This window comes from Gossypium raimondii, chromosome 12 (assembly GCF_025698545.1).
Source record: "Gossypium raimondii isolate GPD5lz chromosome 12, ASM2569854v1, whole genome shotgun sequence".
Lineage (NCBI taxonomy): Eukaryota > Viridiplantae > Streptophyta > Magnoliopsida > Malvales > Malvaceae > Gossypium > Gossypium raimondii.
The window spans coordinates 36,744,279-36,760,708 of record NC_068576.1 but is presented as its reverse complement, the minus strand read 5'-3'; the positions used below and the strand labels follow the sequence as shown (position 1 = coordinate 36,760,708).

The 16,430-nt window shown below is 35.2% G+C and overlaps 2 protein-coding genes across 2 annotated transcripts; both read left to right on the top strand.

The window, feature by feature from the left end:
* The first annotated feature begins 807 nt into the window (after positions 1-807).
* On the top strand, positions 808-4,278 carry LOC105763895 (uncharacterized). The gene is made up of 8 exons (XM_012582294.2): positions 808-1,135; positions 1,208-1,281; positions 1,363-1,443; positions 1,525-1,609; positions 1,713-1,810; positions 1,924-2,011; positions 2,664-3,018; positions 3,801-4,278. Exons 1-8 carry the CDS (start codon positions 866-868, stop codon positions 4,055-4,057), a joined length of 1,308 nt encoding a protein of 435 aa, XP_012437748.1. The 5' UTR covers positions 808-865; the 3' UTR covers positions 4,058-4,278.
* A 1,923-nt stretch (positions 4,279-6,201) lies between these two features.
* LOC105763896 (rhodanese-like domain-containing protein 4, chloroplastic) lies at positions 6,202-10,450 on the top strand. The gene is made up of 8 exons (XM_012582295.2): positions 6,202-6,955; positions 8,585-8,687; positions 8,759-8,839; positions 8,941-9,015; positions 9,183-9,257; positions 9,421-9,501; positions 9,774-9,962; positions 10,103-10,450. The coding sequence occupies exons 1-8, from the start codon at positions 6,360-6,362 to the stop codon at positions 10,148-10,150; spliced, it is 1,248 nt and encodes a 415-aa protein (XP_012437749.2). The 5' UTR covers positions 6,202-6,359; the 3' UTR covers positions 10,151-10,450.
* The last annotated feature ends 5,980 nt before the right edge of the window (positions 10,451-16,430 follow it).

Below are 16,430 nucleotides of genomic sequence, written 5' to 3'. Positions count from 1 at the left end.
GTCTTACATCCTGTCAATTTTGTTGATCAAAGCCACAAACTAAAATTATATTACGAGTTAAGAACACTGGTGAGCCCATGACTTTACGAGCCCAAGACCTCGCAGACTCACATCATGGGGGACATGTCCTTGACGCGGGCAAAATACCTTCTACTTATATGTCATATATATATATTTATTGGTATGATATTACAACTTATATCTATGAGGACAGAATATCAATTGGTCAACTGAGTTACAGGAAGTACGAAACTAATACAAAAATAACGTATGATGTCTTGAGAATGACCAGAGCCGTCCCTTTTAAAACCCACAAACATCAAACAATACAACTCTTCTTTCTCTCCTCTTACACTATCAATTATCTTTCTTCCTCCTATCAAACTCTTATCCTACCAAGAGATCTTAACCCTGATCATCTTCAATCACCTACGACTTTCTGTTTATTGAGTAAACTGTTGCAAACTCTTATAAGCAAATCAATTTGTTTTGTAACTTCAATTTACTGTAACAGGCATTATGTGTACATACCTTAATCTCCGGTGTCACAAGAACGTCAACCGAGAAAACAACGTGGAAGCTGACAATGGGAAATCAAACACAGACCCCATCTAATAGAGACTAAATTCATAAGTTGAGTAAAGGACAGGGACTAATCACAAAATTCAACCCTTTTGTTCTCCACCTTCCACTGACTGGAATGCAAAACCATTACCTATGAAGGGTAAACTTGTCATATCGAACCAAATCTGTTCAAAACGGCAAGTCGTTTTCCCTGTCAGTAAAAGCACTAACCTCTTTTTGTTCTTCTTTGGCCGAAGTATTGACTTTCTCAGTGACTTGAAAACTGAGAGCAAAGAGAGAAATGGCGAGGAGGCGGGAGCGCCGGGGGGAACCGAGTCAGGACCGGCGCAAAGAGCGAATTGGACCAGAAACTCGAGAAGAAAAACTCAACGACTCAGATGCTTCGGAGCGTAAGCTTATCGGTATATTCATACTCTTCTTCATCATAATTCCGGCAGTATCTGTTCTCGTATACGTATACAAATACGGGTCAGGAACGAAACGTTTGGAACCGGTCATAACGGAGCGAGGACCCATCAAAACTGATATTAATTTCCAGGAGATCCTCACTGTAAGAACCATATTGAAATTTATATAATTTGAACTTATATTCATCAAAATTTGAAATTTTAAGTAATTTCAGGAGAATACGAACGTAGCTGGAAATGAATCGCAAAGAAATTATGATTATCCGGTATTGGCTTACATTACTCCATGGTAAGATCATCTCAATGTTGCTTTTAGTTTCCTAATTTTTTAACGAAAAAAAATATTTATTTGAAATTAAAAGTTTTGTAGGAATTCGAAGGGATATGAAATGGCAAAGAGGTTTAATTCTAAGTTTACTCACTTATCACCTGTTTGGTATGATTTGAAAAGGTAAATCCAATTTTGAATTAACACTCTGAAGTTAGCACTTGTTTAAAATTTTTAAAATTGAAAAGAAAAAATCGTTGCCAGCCATGGAAACAGCTTGATTCTGGAAGGGAGACATAATGCTGATAAAGGATGGATATCAGAGCTTAGAATGAGGGGAAATGCTTTGGTAATATAAGTTTAATTTTTTATTTTTATTTTTTAGGGATAATTTGTATGCCTGTTAGCAAAGTAATTTTCATTATCATGAAATATGTTTTTGATATATATAGATATTACCTAGAATAGTTTTGGAAGCATTTCCTACAGAGCTGCTTAAAAAGAAGAAACAAATGGATAAAGCTATTGATCTCATGGTAACTGAGTGCAAGTAAGCTCCGATTTCTTATTCCATGGTCTTTTGTTGGTATACAATGTTACATAAGGCATTATGCAAATGTTTCTAATGTTGTTTGTTGTGTGGATTATTTCCTTAATGAATAGAGAAATGGAGTATGATGGTCTTGTGCTAGAGTCTTGGTCGAGATGGGCTGCATACGGTGTCTTGCATAATCCAGACTTGAGGAATATGGTAATGATCACCTTGGTTGATGTTTCATATTTGTTAAAACTGTGCATTTCTGGTTCCCAAAGACATGGGGTTTAGACATGTATTGAAGTGGCATTTTGTGGACTATGCTGCATGAGCATGCCAAATCTATTACTATTTCCTGGACTCTTTGATTTTGCTATGCCAATTTTCTACCCGATACCTTGATTCCTTTTGTCGTTTTTCTTTTCGGGATCAAAGTCTTCTGATTTCTTATGTACTTCATTTATGTTTTTGGTTCAAAATCCTTTTAGCTCTTTATTAAGTTTGAGGCTCCAAAGCATTATGCTCAAGTTTGAGATTTTCTTATGCATTCTTTTGAGTTCAAAAGAATTGTGCTCCCCTTTTAGCTCTACATTAAGTTCATGGGAATGAAGCCTTGCTCAGTTTTCTTTTGATGCTAGGCATTAGTGACATCTAAAATAGAAGTCCGATTACTAAAAGGAAACGAGTATGTGGAAAGCCTTGGATTTTCCTTTTTCTTACTTGACATCAAACCTTGAGGTTCATAGAATCATCAAGCATTCTTTTGTTCTGATCCGTGGCAATTCCTTGTCTGTAGCAATAGAAAATGAAATGGTTTATCATTTTCTATTTAAAGATTTGAAATATTTTTTGCTGTTTAAACACTTAGGCCCTCAAGTTTATAAAACAACTCGGACATACACTGCATTCTGTGACATCAACAAGGAATCCCAAGCAACAATTGCAGTTGGTATATGTTGTAGGTCCACCACATTCAGATGCGCTCCAGCAGCATGATTTTGGACCAGCTGATCTTCAGAGCTTGAGTGGTTCTGTAGATGGTTTTTCACTTATGACCTATGACTTCTCGGCTCCTAATAATCCTGGTCCAAATGCACCTCTCAACTGGATACGCTTTACCTTACGGCTGCTTCTTGGTTCCACGGGTAACAATGCTCAGAGATTGGCTCCAAAGATATTTCTTGGCATCAATTTTTATGGCAATGATTTTATCCTTTCAGAAGGTATTTCATTTTCTTCTCCCATATTTCTTAAGCTGATTTTGAACCCCCCTTCCGTTGTTTAGACCGTCTAGACTATAATCATATGCCTAAGACCTAGTGATCTTAACAAATATGTGACCTTGATAATTGACTCATTAGCTAATCCTTCCATGATATCTTATAGGGTAAATTACATCCAAGGTCATTAAACTATAGTAAGTTTACGTTTTAGTCACTTAATTTCAAAAAGTTACAAAATGGTCAATGAATTATTCAAAAGTTTTCATTTAAGTCATTAGGCTGTTAAAATCATTGTTGTATGGCTTTCTCTGTTTGTACAACTTGCACCTATCGAAAGCTTTCCTTCCTCTTCTTTTCTACAATTTGATTTTTTTATGAAATAGTTTTGCATGTCATTAATCTGTGTACCAAAATCCAAATAGCTTTTTTTTCCAACCTTTGATATTGACTGTCAGATTGACTTGGATCTAAGATATGTTCTTCTACTCGTCGATGGGTACTGATTCACCATACCGATCATCGAATTGTCTCTTGAAGCTCGTTAGCCGGACTTAAAAAGAAAAACTTAACAGCCCAGTGACTTAAATAAAAACTTTCGAAGAGTTCAATAACCAATTTTTAACTTTTTGAAGTTGAGTGACCAAAATGTAAAGTTATGTAGTTTAGAAACTTGGGTGTAGTTTACCCTATCCTATAATATTAGCGATGTATTTTCAATGGCTTGTTGAAAGAGGACCAAGTTCTGCATGCGACTTTATAGGCTTCTATTAAACATTGAGCAGGTTCTGGTGGTGCTGGAGCTATCCTTGGTAGAGATTACCTCTCATTGTTGGAAAAACATAGGCCTCAACTACAATGGGAAAAGAACAGTGGAGAGCATTTTTTCGTTTATTTCGATGATAACAATGTCAGACATGCGGTGTTCTACCCTTCGTTGATGTCGATTTACATGCGGCTAGAGGAAGCTCGATTCTGGGGAACCGGCATTTCGATATGGGAAATCGGACAAGGTTTGGATTACTTCTTTGATCTTCTATGATCATTCCACTTTTGTTGCAACACATGATTCTGGTTTCATGCCATATGTGCTGAAATTAGAATTTTCAAGAAATTTTTTTTTTCTCTTCACTCTATTTCTTTGGTATTTGTCTATTTTGCACAGTTGCACCCACCATTTTATGTTTTCTCCAAGAGGTTTGAGTGTAATTTGATTTAGCTTTAAATTTGCCCCAGTCCCTGTACTATTCCTGAATTTTGAAATTTATGCCGTCTGCTTTTGATTCCCGCATTTTAGTTCTATTTGTTTGATTTAGAAATTAAAGTCCAATTGACAATTAATTAACAGTGTTATCAATTAGACTTTAATTTTTAAATTAGATATGGAGAGTGACTTAAGTTCATGATGAAATTAAAAGCAGAGACATTAATTTTTCGAAAAGTACAGGAAGTGAGGTCATAATTAGACCTTGACCTTATGGCATTCAACGGCAAATGCCATTTCAAAAGAAAATATGGTCGTTCTTGTATATCCATCCAGCTTTGATCTTAGTCTGAGCCAAAAACCATAAATAAAAGGGATAAAGTAACATTTAATCCCTGAACTTTAACTTTTTTCATTTTGATCTCTGAATTTTTTTTGGGTCCACATTAGTCATGGAATTTAACAGCCTTTTTTGATTTGGTCCCGGAGCATGGATTCCAGTAAGTTATGGTGATGTGTTATTTTGATAGTGTCATTTCATCACTGGATTCAAAAAAGATAATATTTTAATAAAATTTTGTATTTTTAAAATTTTATATAAAATTTAAAAAATTTTCAAGACATGATATAATTTTAAAGTGCTATGTCATCATATTTTAATGGAATTTAAGTTTAGGGGTCAAATTAGAAAAGTTGTTAAATTTCGAGACTAATATGGATAAAAAAATTCAGGAATTAAATTGGAATATGTTGCCAAGTTTATCCCTAAAGAAAAAGGCCTTTCGTTAGCTTTCGTTCTCTCCTTATCTGGGCCAGAAGGTGTGATTTTTGGTTTAAAGATCCAGATATAAAACAATGTTTTAAAGCTTCAACATCGAAATTGACTGATTATTGGACTTATTTTCAACTTTGGGTCCACTTGTAATTGTTTGAACCGTAACTGGACAAATCAGACACCGATATATAATCAATCTATGACCAGCACATACATGAGTTTTTTTGGGTTAATTGCATCATGTTCCTAAACTACTGTTTTAATTCTAAATTCGTCCATAAATTTTAAAATGTCTTAATTGTATTTTCAAAGTTTTAGTATTATATTAATAAGATGTTTTTGTTAGCTTAGCAGAGAATTTAAGCATTAATTAGCGGTTTGGATATGATTTAGAGCAAATTTAAAACAGAAGAATTATTCTTTTATTATGTTGAATTTAAGCCATCTGTGTAGTTACGCGAGTGTTTATGATATACTTTGGTAAAAGAACTATGGAAGTCTCTGTATTAGAAGTTGGATTGTATTTTGTCTCTTTTACTTAAAAATAGACAAATCGGACTCAGATATTAGGTTAAAGAGCAAACTAGTAATTTTTGTTAAAAATTTCATCCATTTCTACTATTAAAACTAATGTGATTGGTAGAATAATTAGTTAGCATATGTACTTTATTTTGATGTACAAAGATCAATTTGCTCTTTTATATAATTTACAGGGATTAATTTATTCATTTTTTGAATAAAGGGAGTAAAGTGCAATTTACCAATATGCTCCGTGTCATATTGAAGTTGCCATTTAGCGACCAAACTAATGACTAAGTGGACAACAGGTTTTGAGGGGTATTAATATTGAGAACCCTAATTAGATGGTTTTTGAAATTTAAGTACCAATATAAAATTTGAGTCATGGTTTGAGCACATCTGAAGAAATTAACCTTTTTTGTTTCTTTCGTTGTTTAAAATGCGGAAATTTCATTTTTGTCCCCCTAACAAATCTCACATTGACATTGAAACCCTCACTAATGTACTAGTACAATTGTTGCAACAGTACGAACATCTGTTGTAAAAAAATAAATCCAATGTATTGCAGATGTACTATTGAGTTTCTCTACAAGAGAATTGTCAACCACACAAATGGGATCAAAGACCAAAAATGTCCAAGCTAAAGGACATGATCAAAAAAGCTCCTTTGATTTCACTTCCAATGTGTCATGCAATAAATGGCATCGATCTCATATTTCAGTCCACTCCAGTACCTTCCAGCACCCAAAGCTCACCAAAAAAAAAAAAAAAAGCTCAACAAACCCTCCATTTTTGTCCATGGTTCAAGCTTTTCCACCATATCTTTGACAACTATAAAATTATGCCATGAAGGTCCTCCACCCATCACCCTTTACGCTACTCTCAGTTCTTTACAAACCCAAAAATTTCCCATCATCATCAGCATCATTTGCTTCACCGCCCAAAGCTCCACCAGCTTTCATCAAGACCCCACCGGCGGCTCTACATGGGGGTATAGTTGTATTATCTTCAGTCTTCCCCACTACTTTAGCTAAAGCTTTATCATACGACGAAGCACTACAGCAGACGACAACTAGCTTTTCCTCCGATGGGGTTCTTGATAGTGTCGTCAATTTCATATCCGATAACCCCACGGTGGTAGCCGGTGGTGCCGTTGCTTTGGCGGTTCCATTGATCTTGTCTCAGGTGTTGAAGGGTTCTAAACCATGGGGAATTGAAACCGCGAGGAGTGCGTATGGTAAGCTGGGTGAGGATCCTAATGCTCAGTTGCTGGATATCAGAGGACCCAAGGAGTTTAAAGATGTTGGCAGCCCTGATATAAAGGGTTTTGGGAAGAAACCTGTATCAATTGCCTTTAATGGTGAAGACAAGCTTGGGTTCTTGAAAAAACTGGATTTGAAATTCAAGGAACCGGAAAATACCACTTTGTTTATCATAGACAAGTAAGATTTTTAACCCCATGCCTTTGTATATATATATACATATACACACATATATGACTTCCTAGCATTTTTGGCATGAATTATATTGCTAGAATTATAATTAGTTAAGAATCCACTGGTTATGCCATTGAGAGCTTATAGTGATTTGATTGGTGTTTTGTAATAATTAATTTGGTAAAAATATGTTACAGTCCAATTGCATTTTTTTTACTTAAAAATGACAAATTAGTATGTTAGTTCGAATAACAAATTTTCTTTTAAAAGAATTTATAAAATTGACATGACTAAAAAATAATTGGACAGTTACACTTGACTTGTCATAGGTAGTTCATACAGTTGGACATGGACATGTTTATATCAGTAAAAATAAATGGGATTTTTAACAAAAGGATCAGTTTGTTCTTTGATCTTATCTTGCAAATACTAATTTATTTATTTTTTTAGTAAAGAGGGCAAAATACAATCCGGTACAGTATAAAAGGCCTCCATATTATCGATTAATTTCTGCATATAATGATTCAGATGCATTGTTTTTTTTTAATTGTCAATCAATATGATCGTATTTCGTTGTTTCTAAATCCAAGTATATGCTTATGACATTGCTGTGATTATAATTTGTTATGAACCCATTGTTTATCTCCATTGCCATTGCTCCAATTCACCTTGTTTATCGACAAGTAAGATTTTTTAACCCTATGCCTATGTAATTTGTATATATATATATATACATATAACTTCCTAGCGGTAGAAGTATCATTGAGACTTTTGTATTGGAAGTCGTATTGTATTTTGTCTCCTCTACTCAATAAATGGGTAAATTAGTCCTTGTATGTTAGATCAAAGAGCAAATTAGTCATTCTGTTAAAAATTGGTACCTGTAAGTCAGCACGAGGTATACATGGCATGTCGCGTGTCACTATATGGTAATTCTATTATCCACACTAGTTTTTAATAGTACAAATGGAAGAAATTTTTAATAGAAAGAACCAATTTACTCATTTTTTGAGTAAAGGGACAAAATTCAATCTAACTCTAAATATATAGGCCTTCATGGTACTTTTACCAGCATTTATGCCGTTGAGGTCTTGGGATCTTAAGTGGCCAGTTTTAGTGATTAATTCTGCTTTCAGTGATTTGATTGGTGTTTTGTAATGATTAATTTCTGCTTATAGTGATTCAGATGCATTGTTTCTGTAATTGTCAATCAATATGATCGTATTTCGTTGTTGCTAAATCCAATTATATGCTTATGACATTGCTATAATTATAATTAGTTAAGAATTCATTGTTTATCTCCATTGCTATTGCTTCAATTTCACCAAGGTGATGCCAATGAAGCCTTGGCTTGTTGATTAAGGCAGAGGCTCTGGGTATCCAATTTCGAGTCCTGTGTGGGTCTCAGTTTCACCATGTACGTATGTTATTCGCAGGTTTTGTCCGGTTCTTTGTCCGCTATGTTTTGTATTGGTTGGGTTATACATTGTAGTTGGTTAGACATATATTCGTCCACCATCCATTCTGATTGATAATATCTCTATATCTGATATGAAATGGATTATACTATAAATGAACATGGTCTCTTGCCCTCTCTTAAATCCTAGTGTTGTTAAATTTGTGTTGAAAGCCCAGATTCAATGGGAACTCTGAGCTGGTTGCGGAATTGGTCACCGTGAATGGATTCAAAGCTGCATATGCAATCAAAGACGGCGCGGAAGGGCCACAAGGATGGATGGTATTTGCCGGTTCAAATCATTTTTTGTTCTTTTGAAATTGCATCCTATCACATTGATTGCAATTTTGCAGAATAGCGGTCTTCCATGGATACCACCGAAGAAAGGTCTCGACCTTAGCAACTTGACGGAAACATTAAGTGGTGCTTTCGGGGTATGCATATTCATTTCTTTTGTTTCGGAAACAACAACACGACGCATGAAATGTATGCATCTTTGTGGTTTTATAGTAACATTTTTTGCGATAATACACAGGATGAATCGGATGGCTTGTCTGTTACACTAGGGATCGCTGCAGCTACCGGATTAGGCTTATTAGCATTTTCAGAGGTATGGTTTTTGAACAATGTCCGTCATCAGTATGTTCGGAGCTACTTTAGAGGATAATGTCCTTGTATTTATGTCCAAAACTATGTTGCACACGAGTATTTAAAGAAAAAGGAAAAGTCCGCGCAAATACGGTTTTTAACTCCCTAGTTTTCTCCCATCATCTTCAGATAGAAACAATACTTCAAGTTTTAGGCTCTGCTGCTATCATTCAGCTTCTAAGCAAGAAGCTCCTGTTTGCAGAGGTAAGTCGCCATGGTCTCCCGTTCACTTGTTCGTTCTTTTTCATAAATTTGATTGAAAATCAAGTATTTTGTGGCTTTCTTTGAATGGACTACCAAAAGTTCTGGTCTTTATACCAAAGGCCTAAACATAATGATTCAACTAACCTGCTGCTATTTCTAACAGGACCGAAAGAAAACACTTCAACAAGTCGATGAATTCTTAAGCACAAAAGTGGCTCCTAATGAGCTTGTCGACGATATAAAGGTATCTGACCTCGATATATGCTTTATTTATCTGATAAGCAAGTTCGATTTCTCGACAAGTGAAATCTATTCTGGCTGTAGAAATAAATTACATCGCTTAAACCTAAAACTACTTGTCTCTGAAATGCTATGTTGCTTGAACATGGATATAGTAGAAGGTCGACATGGTCATATAAAAAACACATGTCAAACTCGGGTATTTTAAAAAAAGCCTTGAAGAGTTGAAGCAACATAGCCAATTTCTCTTATATTTGGATTTGCCTTTGAATGCAGCAAATAGGGGTGGCCTTAATACCAACAACTACAACTAGCAAGGCTCTTCCGGCACCTACAGAGGCAAACCCAGAGCCTAAAAGCGAAGTATCGGCAGAACCGCCTCCCCAAATTAATGCAGTACCCGAATCAGAATCCAGAGCAAAAGGAAGCTCAGGGACTCCGAGACCGCTTTCACCGTATCCTTCGGTAATGCCAGTTTTCAATTTACGCTTGATATTGTTGTACATTAATGCTTTGTAATAGAAATGGTTGCTATCTTTCTTCGCCGTGGGAAAACATCAAACGGCTTAGGTTTTATCGGTTTTTCGATTTCTTTATGTTTGCAGTATCCCGATTTTAAGCCTCCGACGTCCCCTACTCCATCGCAGCCGTAGAGGTTCACGGTTTCAATGAACTCCGTGTGCACGACTAAAGGAAAAACAGCAACTGGAATTGGTCAGTCCTTAAAGTTTTAAAGCTCTTCCTCAAAAACAAAACACCCATTGGTCTTTGCCTCGTTCATCTTGTTGCTGTCTCTCTCTTTTTTTTTATAGCAATTTCATAGCTTTTCTTTTAATATTTTGAGTTAACCTTTGGACAAATAGTATTTCCTTTTGCATGTATGTGGATGTTCTGAAATCAGGGGTGTTGAAATGGATTCGGTTAAAATGCATTAATCATTAATTAAACTGAAATTTACTCTTAATCAAAGCTAACTTATATCTAGTTTACATTTTGGTTATCTAAGTTTTAAAAAGTTACAAAAATAGCCATTTGATTATTTGAAAGCTTTCATTTAAGTTATTTTTGTCGTATGATATTTTTTGTTCACACCGTTTACACCAATTAAAAGTTCGCTCTCTCTCTTTCTTTTTATTTATTTATTTTTTGTCTTTTACAGTTAAGTTTCGATCATGAAACAATTTTGAACATTACAATTTGTGAACTAAAATTCAAATAACTTTCTTCACTTTGATCGTTAGATTGATTTGAATCTAAATTATATTTTTTACTCATCGATGATTATTGATTAACTATAAAAATATATATAATACTTCAAAAAACTAAAATATAAAAAATGGTAATAATTATCAAATATGGAATTATAACATGTTAAAAGTCTAAAATAAATAAGAGTTAAAACGATTATTAGTTCTAACCAATAACCAAAAATAATATTAAAATATTAACTAATTTGATTAATTTTATTAATTGAAATAAATTAACCAATAATTTAAATTTTGATTTTTAATGATTGATTAAATAATCAAACTAAATCGAATTTTGGTAAGTTAATTCAATTAAAATTGAATAACGAATGCCCTAACTAAAACCATATAATAACAATCAATAATTTAAATATCTATACTATATATTAAGGGATTGACTAAATTGGTGTCAATCATCAACTGGTCCCAACTCAATTAGTAAATTATCAAAAGACATATTTTTTAGATTAAAAATTATAATTTTAAGGATATTTATATCTTTTATATTTAAATAAATTTAGTAGAATAGATGCACAATCAAAATAATAGAATTTGAAAAGTGATTGGAAAAAGTTTAAACCACGAAATAGACAAAAACATTAGTAGATAATTGAAAAAGTGGTAGTGAATTTTTTCTCTAAATATTTATCAAGTGAATTCGTTGTAATCATCACTATTAAAAGAGCTTTACTTAAATATCACATTAATCTAAATAAAATTAAATTTAAATCACGAAATAGACGAATACACTCGTGATTATATCATATAAATTTTTTCCTAGAAAAGCCAAAAGGGTAGTTTTAAGTTAATTAATGCCAGCCTTGCTTTGTTGCATGAGTTAATGGTACTATTTATTATAGGGTTGAAAGAAATATATATCTCACAAATCGAATCAATGATATTTATACAATTTTGTGTTTGCAAGTTGAAAGTCGATGTTATCTAAACTGAAATTTTTATTATTAAAATTATGATATAAGAATAAATATTTTATATTTAAATAACAAAATAACACAGATTTTTAAAAAATGAGTTAATTGATCATTTTTATTTACTTTAAATTTTATTTTTCAAAATTTTATCAAATAATATCAAAATTTATTGTTGAAACTCAAAACTAATATAAAAAAAATCTAAAACAAAATTAAATTATGAAATTAAATCTAACCGAAAGTTTACTTTGACATTTATTTATAGGAAAGGCCCAAAGCCCAATTGTTTACTTATGCATGTATTTATTTTAGGGATAATATAATTTTTATCTGGGCAAAATACCAATAAAAGCCATTTTTAAAAAATTACTGAAATGGGCCCGATAAAAAATTAATTACCGGAATGGCCCAAATTCCCGAAATCGCGTCCACATCAGCGCGTTGTCAGGTGACGAGGCAGGAAAACGCTTCCTCAAGGGAGCGTTTTGTCCACGTGGACAGAAAAACGCGCCCTCAAGGACGCATTTTGCCCATGTCTCTTGTTAGGGTTTTGGGTTTTTGGTTTAGGGTTAGGGTTTTGGGGTTTTTATGTTTAAGGTTTTAAAGAAAAAATTAAATAAATAAGGGATTAGGGTTTATTAATTAAATTAATTATAAAATTTTCAAAATTGAATTAGGTTTCGTGTTTATGGTTTTTAAAGAAAAAAATCAATTAAATTAGGGTTTAGGATTACTTGAGTAAATTAATTAAAAATTTTAAAAAATTAGTTAGGGTTTAGTGTTAATTTAAAAAAGCTCTCACGTGGACGTTCTTTTGCTACAGTAGCTCCTGAAAAAATAATTTCGAGAAGACGTTTCTGAGTAAATAGTGTCAAAAACGCTTTAAGCAGGATGCTTTATCAGCAAAAGTACTGAAAGAAGCTTCCACGTGGACGCGCTTTTGTTACAGTAGCTCCTGAAAAATAATTTCGAGTAAACGTTTCTGAGCAAATAGTGTCAAAAACGCTTTAAGCAGGATGCTTTGTCTGCAAAAGTACTGAAAGAAACTTCCACGTAGACGCGCTTTTGCTACAGTAGCTCCTGAAAAAATAATTTCGAATAGACGTTTCTGAGAAAATAGTGTCGAAAACGCTTTAAGCAAGATGCTTTGTCAGCAAGAGTACTGAAAGAAGCTCCCACGTGGACGCGCTTTTGCTACAGTAGCTCCTGTTTGGCCTGAGGCTATAAATGAGGCAAAATTTTTTCTCAGATTGCATAAGTTACAGCAAAAATAATTTAGAGAGACTAAGAAGGATAGAAATTGAAGATGAGAGAGCGTATTAGTACTATTATTTACTATGATGGTGAGGTTCGTCACACCGAGAACGGTGTTGTTTTTTTATTGGAGAATACAGTGCGACTGGTTTTTAACCAGAACATAGATTTGACAGAACTTAGTAAAAGAATTAGGCGTAAAATATTCGGAACGACGCCAATGAAAGTTCTGTCTATTACGTATCAGTTTTGTTCTTCTGTTAATCCGATGACATATGACTCGTTCGACGTAAAAGGTGCACGTAGCTTGGAGGAAATGGTGCAGACTCATCTCGCTAGTGGACCACCCTATATTGAGTTATATGTACAATTTACATCGCCAAATGATGCACTTGCGACTGCTGTTCGAGAGGTATACACGACCTCTGCCTGACACTCGGTTAGTGGGATACAAAATACGGAACAATCCATGTTTGGTAGCGGTATGAAATAAACATCCCCTGCACGACGCTGTCAGTGGATGATACATTCAATTGGGGACGTTATGAAACGCCCAGAAGAAGGGATGATGTACTCCTTACGACGTCTACCGGTGAGGGGACCTCGTACGTTGCAGATGATGGTGGGTTAGAAGATGACTCCAATGTGGATCCACCTCGAGAGCCCGAGGTCGATGCTGTAGAAGTTGCATTATTTTTTGAACCGGAGCCTATTCCAACCGAACCTGAAGATGTTGAAAGGGTTCAGATGAAGAAGAAGATCCACGATTCAGGGCATACTCACCTCCAGCCCATATGCATAATGTCGATCTGTCTGCAGATGATGCGTTGGAGTTTTCAAATCTACCACACAGGTTGCGTGATCGTACAAGTTCGCTACTGGATTCGGGTGAATTTGAAGTTGATAATGAGTTTTCTAACAAGGATAGTTTTATTGGTGCATTGAAACAACATAGCATCAATAACGGCGTTAACTACCACGTGGTTAAATCCAAAAGTGATAAGTTTAAGGCGGAGTGTGCAGTGCAAGACGGTACATGTTCATGAAAAATCTACGCCTCGTTGAGGAAAAGGACAGGGTTGTGAGAGATAAAAAAATACAAAAGTCTACATACATGTGCTGCAGGTACAGTATTTAGGGTTTTTGAATAATACTGTTATTATGTAATGTTGCATTATTTAATGTAATCCGTTAATAGGTATTTTACAAGATCATCCCAAGATGGATTCAGCTATGTTAGGTAGCTTGATACTACCCACGGTGAAGGCATATCCTAGGACTTCAGTGCCGGCTTAATTGCCAATATTCGTAGCCAAATGGGGTACACGCCCTCTTACCGCAAGGCTTGGATAGCTAAGCAGAAGGCGTTGGAGAAGATGCATAGTGGGTGAGACGCTTCATATAATGAAATATGGCAGTGGTGTCAAGTGCTAGAGAGATACGTCCCAGGTTGTATAACAAACCTTGAAACGGAACATGCGTACTACAACAGTCGATTGTTACGTGGATGCTAAGTGTTCAAACGTCTGTTTTAGACCTTTAAGCAATGTCGAGATGCATTTCCATACTGCAAACCATTAGTACAAATTGACGGTACCTTTATGTTTGGTAGATATACTCATCGGCTATTGCTAGCAGTGGCACAAGATGACAGTGGGAGAATTCTTCCAATTGCATTTGCAATAACACCGAGGGAGTCAGCTGATGACTGAAATTTCTTTCTATCTAGGTTAAGGAGGCATGTGTTCCCCCAACCTGATATCTGTGTTATTTCGGATCGAGGCACCATCATACTAGCTGCAATTGATCGACAGGGAAGCTTATGGCAGCGCACACACTATCGATATTGCCTAAGGCACGTTACTTCCAACTACTACAGGCAATATCCATCTAAGAGTGAACGACGGCAAGTGACAAACATGAGTATTTAGTCTTTATTAATATAATTTTGTTTGTCATTTTGAATTTATTCTAAATGAAAGAGTGGTATGTAATATTCGCTATGAACTTATATTGGCAGAGTATGAAATAAATAAAGACCGCTTTCATGAGATGTTGACAGTTTTGCGTTCAATTAATGGCGAAGGCGCGGACTACCTTTGTAACATACCTTTCGAACAGTGGGCACAAGCATATGATGACAGCCTACGATATGGTCATATGACTTCAAACTTGGCTGAATGCATAAATTTTGTTCTAAAAGGAACGTGCCATCTACCGATAACATCAGTTGTGCGAGAGATATATTTTCATTTAGCGGCGCTATTTCCAAAGGAGCAGTGAGTTTTACAGGCCAGATACAGGGAGGCCATGTATGGTGTAGTAAGGTAGTGCAAGAAATTAACAAGGGCAAGGCGCAGTCGAACACCATGCACACAGTGTGTCACAATCGAGACAACTTATGGTTTCGCGTGACAGAGTTTGACAGACCGCACAAAGGTGTTATTGGCGGGCAATATCGTGTACACTTGCAAAATAGGACTTGCGACTGTGGGATGTTTTACGCACCTCGTTATCCAGACACTCATGTAATTACAGCTTGTCAGAATCTCCGTCTGGATCCGATGAGCTATGTTGACGAAGTGTACAAATTAGAAAACATGTACAACGTCTAGAGACACGTATTTCCACTGGTCCCAGATGAACGTAAGTGGCCGTCTGTATCGCTTGCTCCTTTTAAGTTGTTATTGGATAGAGAATTGCGTCGCAAACCAAATGGTCGACCTTGCTTGACTAGAATACGTAACAATATGGATATCCGAGAAACACCCAGTTAACAGAAGTTGTGCGGAAGGTGTAGGAACCCAGGCCATACAAGCCGATCATGCCCAAATCGCAATAGTTGAACGTTGTTGTAAAAAACTTTGTATTATTTATATTTTTTTAAATCAAATAATAGGGCAATTTACCAATATAAGCCTTTTTTTTGAAAAATTACCGAAATGGGCCCATTATTTAATTATTTACCGAAATGATCCATTTTTCGGCAAATCGCGTCCACATCAGCGCAATGTCAGGGGACGCGCCAACAAATCGTGGCCACGTCAGCACGCTATGCTGATGTGGCAACAAAGCGCTGCCTCTAGGACGTGATTTCCTGCCACGTTAGCAAAGCGCGTTGACGTGGCCGCGATTTGTCCCGCGCATGAACAGTGCTGCAAAGGTAAAAAATTTGACCGTTGCCCCCCCAACGGTAAAAAAAAAACTATAAATACCCCCACCCTTTTTTTTTCACAAACTAATCCTCTCTCAAATTTCCTCTCAATTTCCTCTAAATTTGCTCTCAAATTCCTTCAAAATTTCTCTCAAATCCATATTTAATTTCAATTTGCTCTCAAGTTCTTCTTAAATTTCTCTTAAATCTCTATTTTTAAATAATTTTAAAAAAATTATTTTTTCTTAAAATTTTTTATACCGTAAAATTTTGTACGATTTCAGCAATGGCCGGAGAATTGACTCGTCTTAATAATCATCACATATCGGTGGAACAAATGAAAATT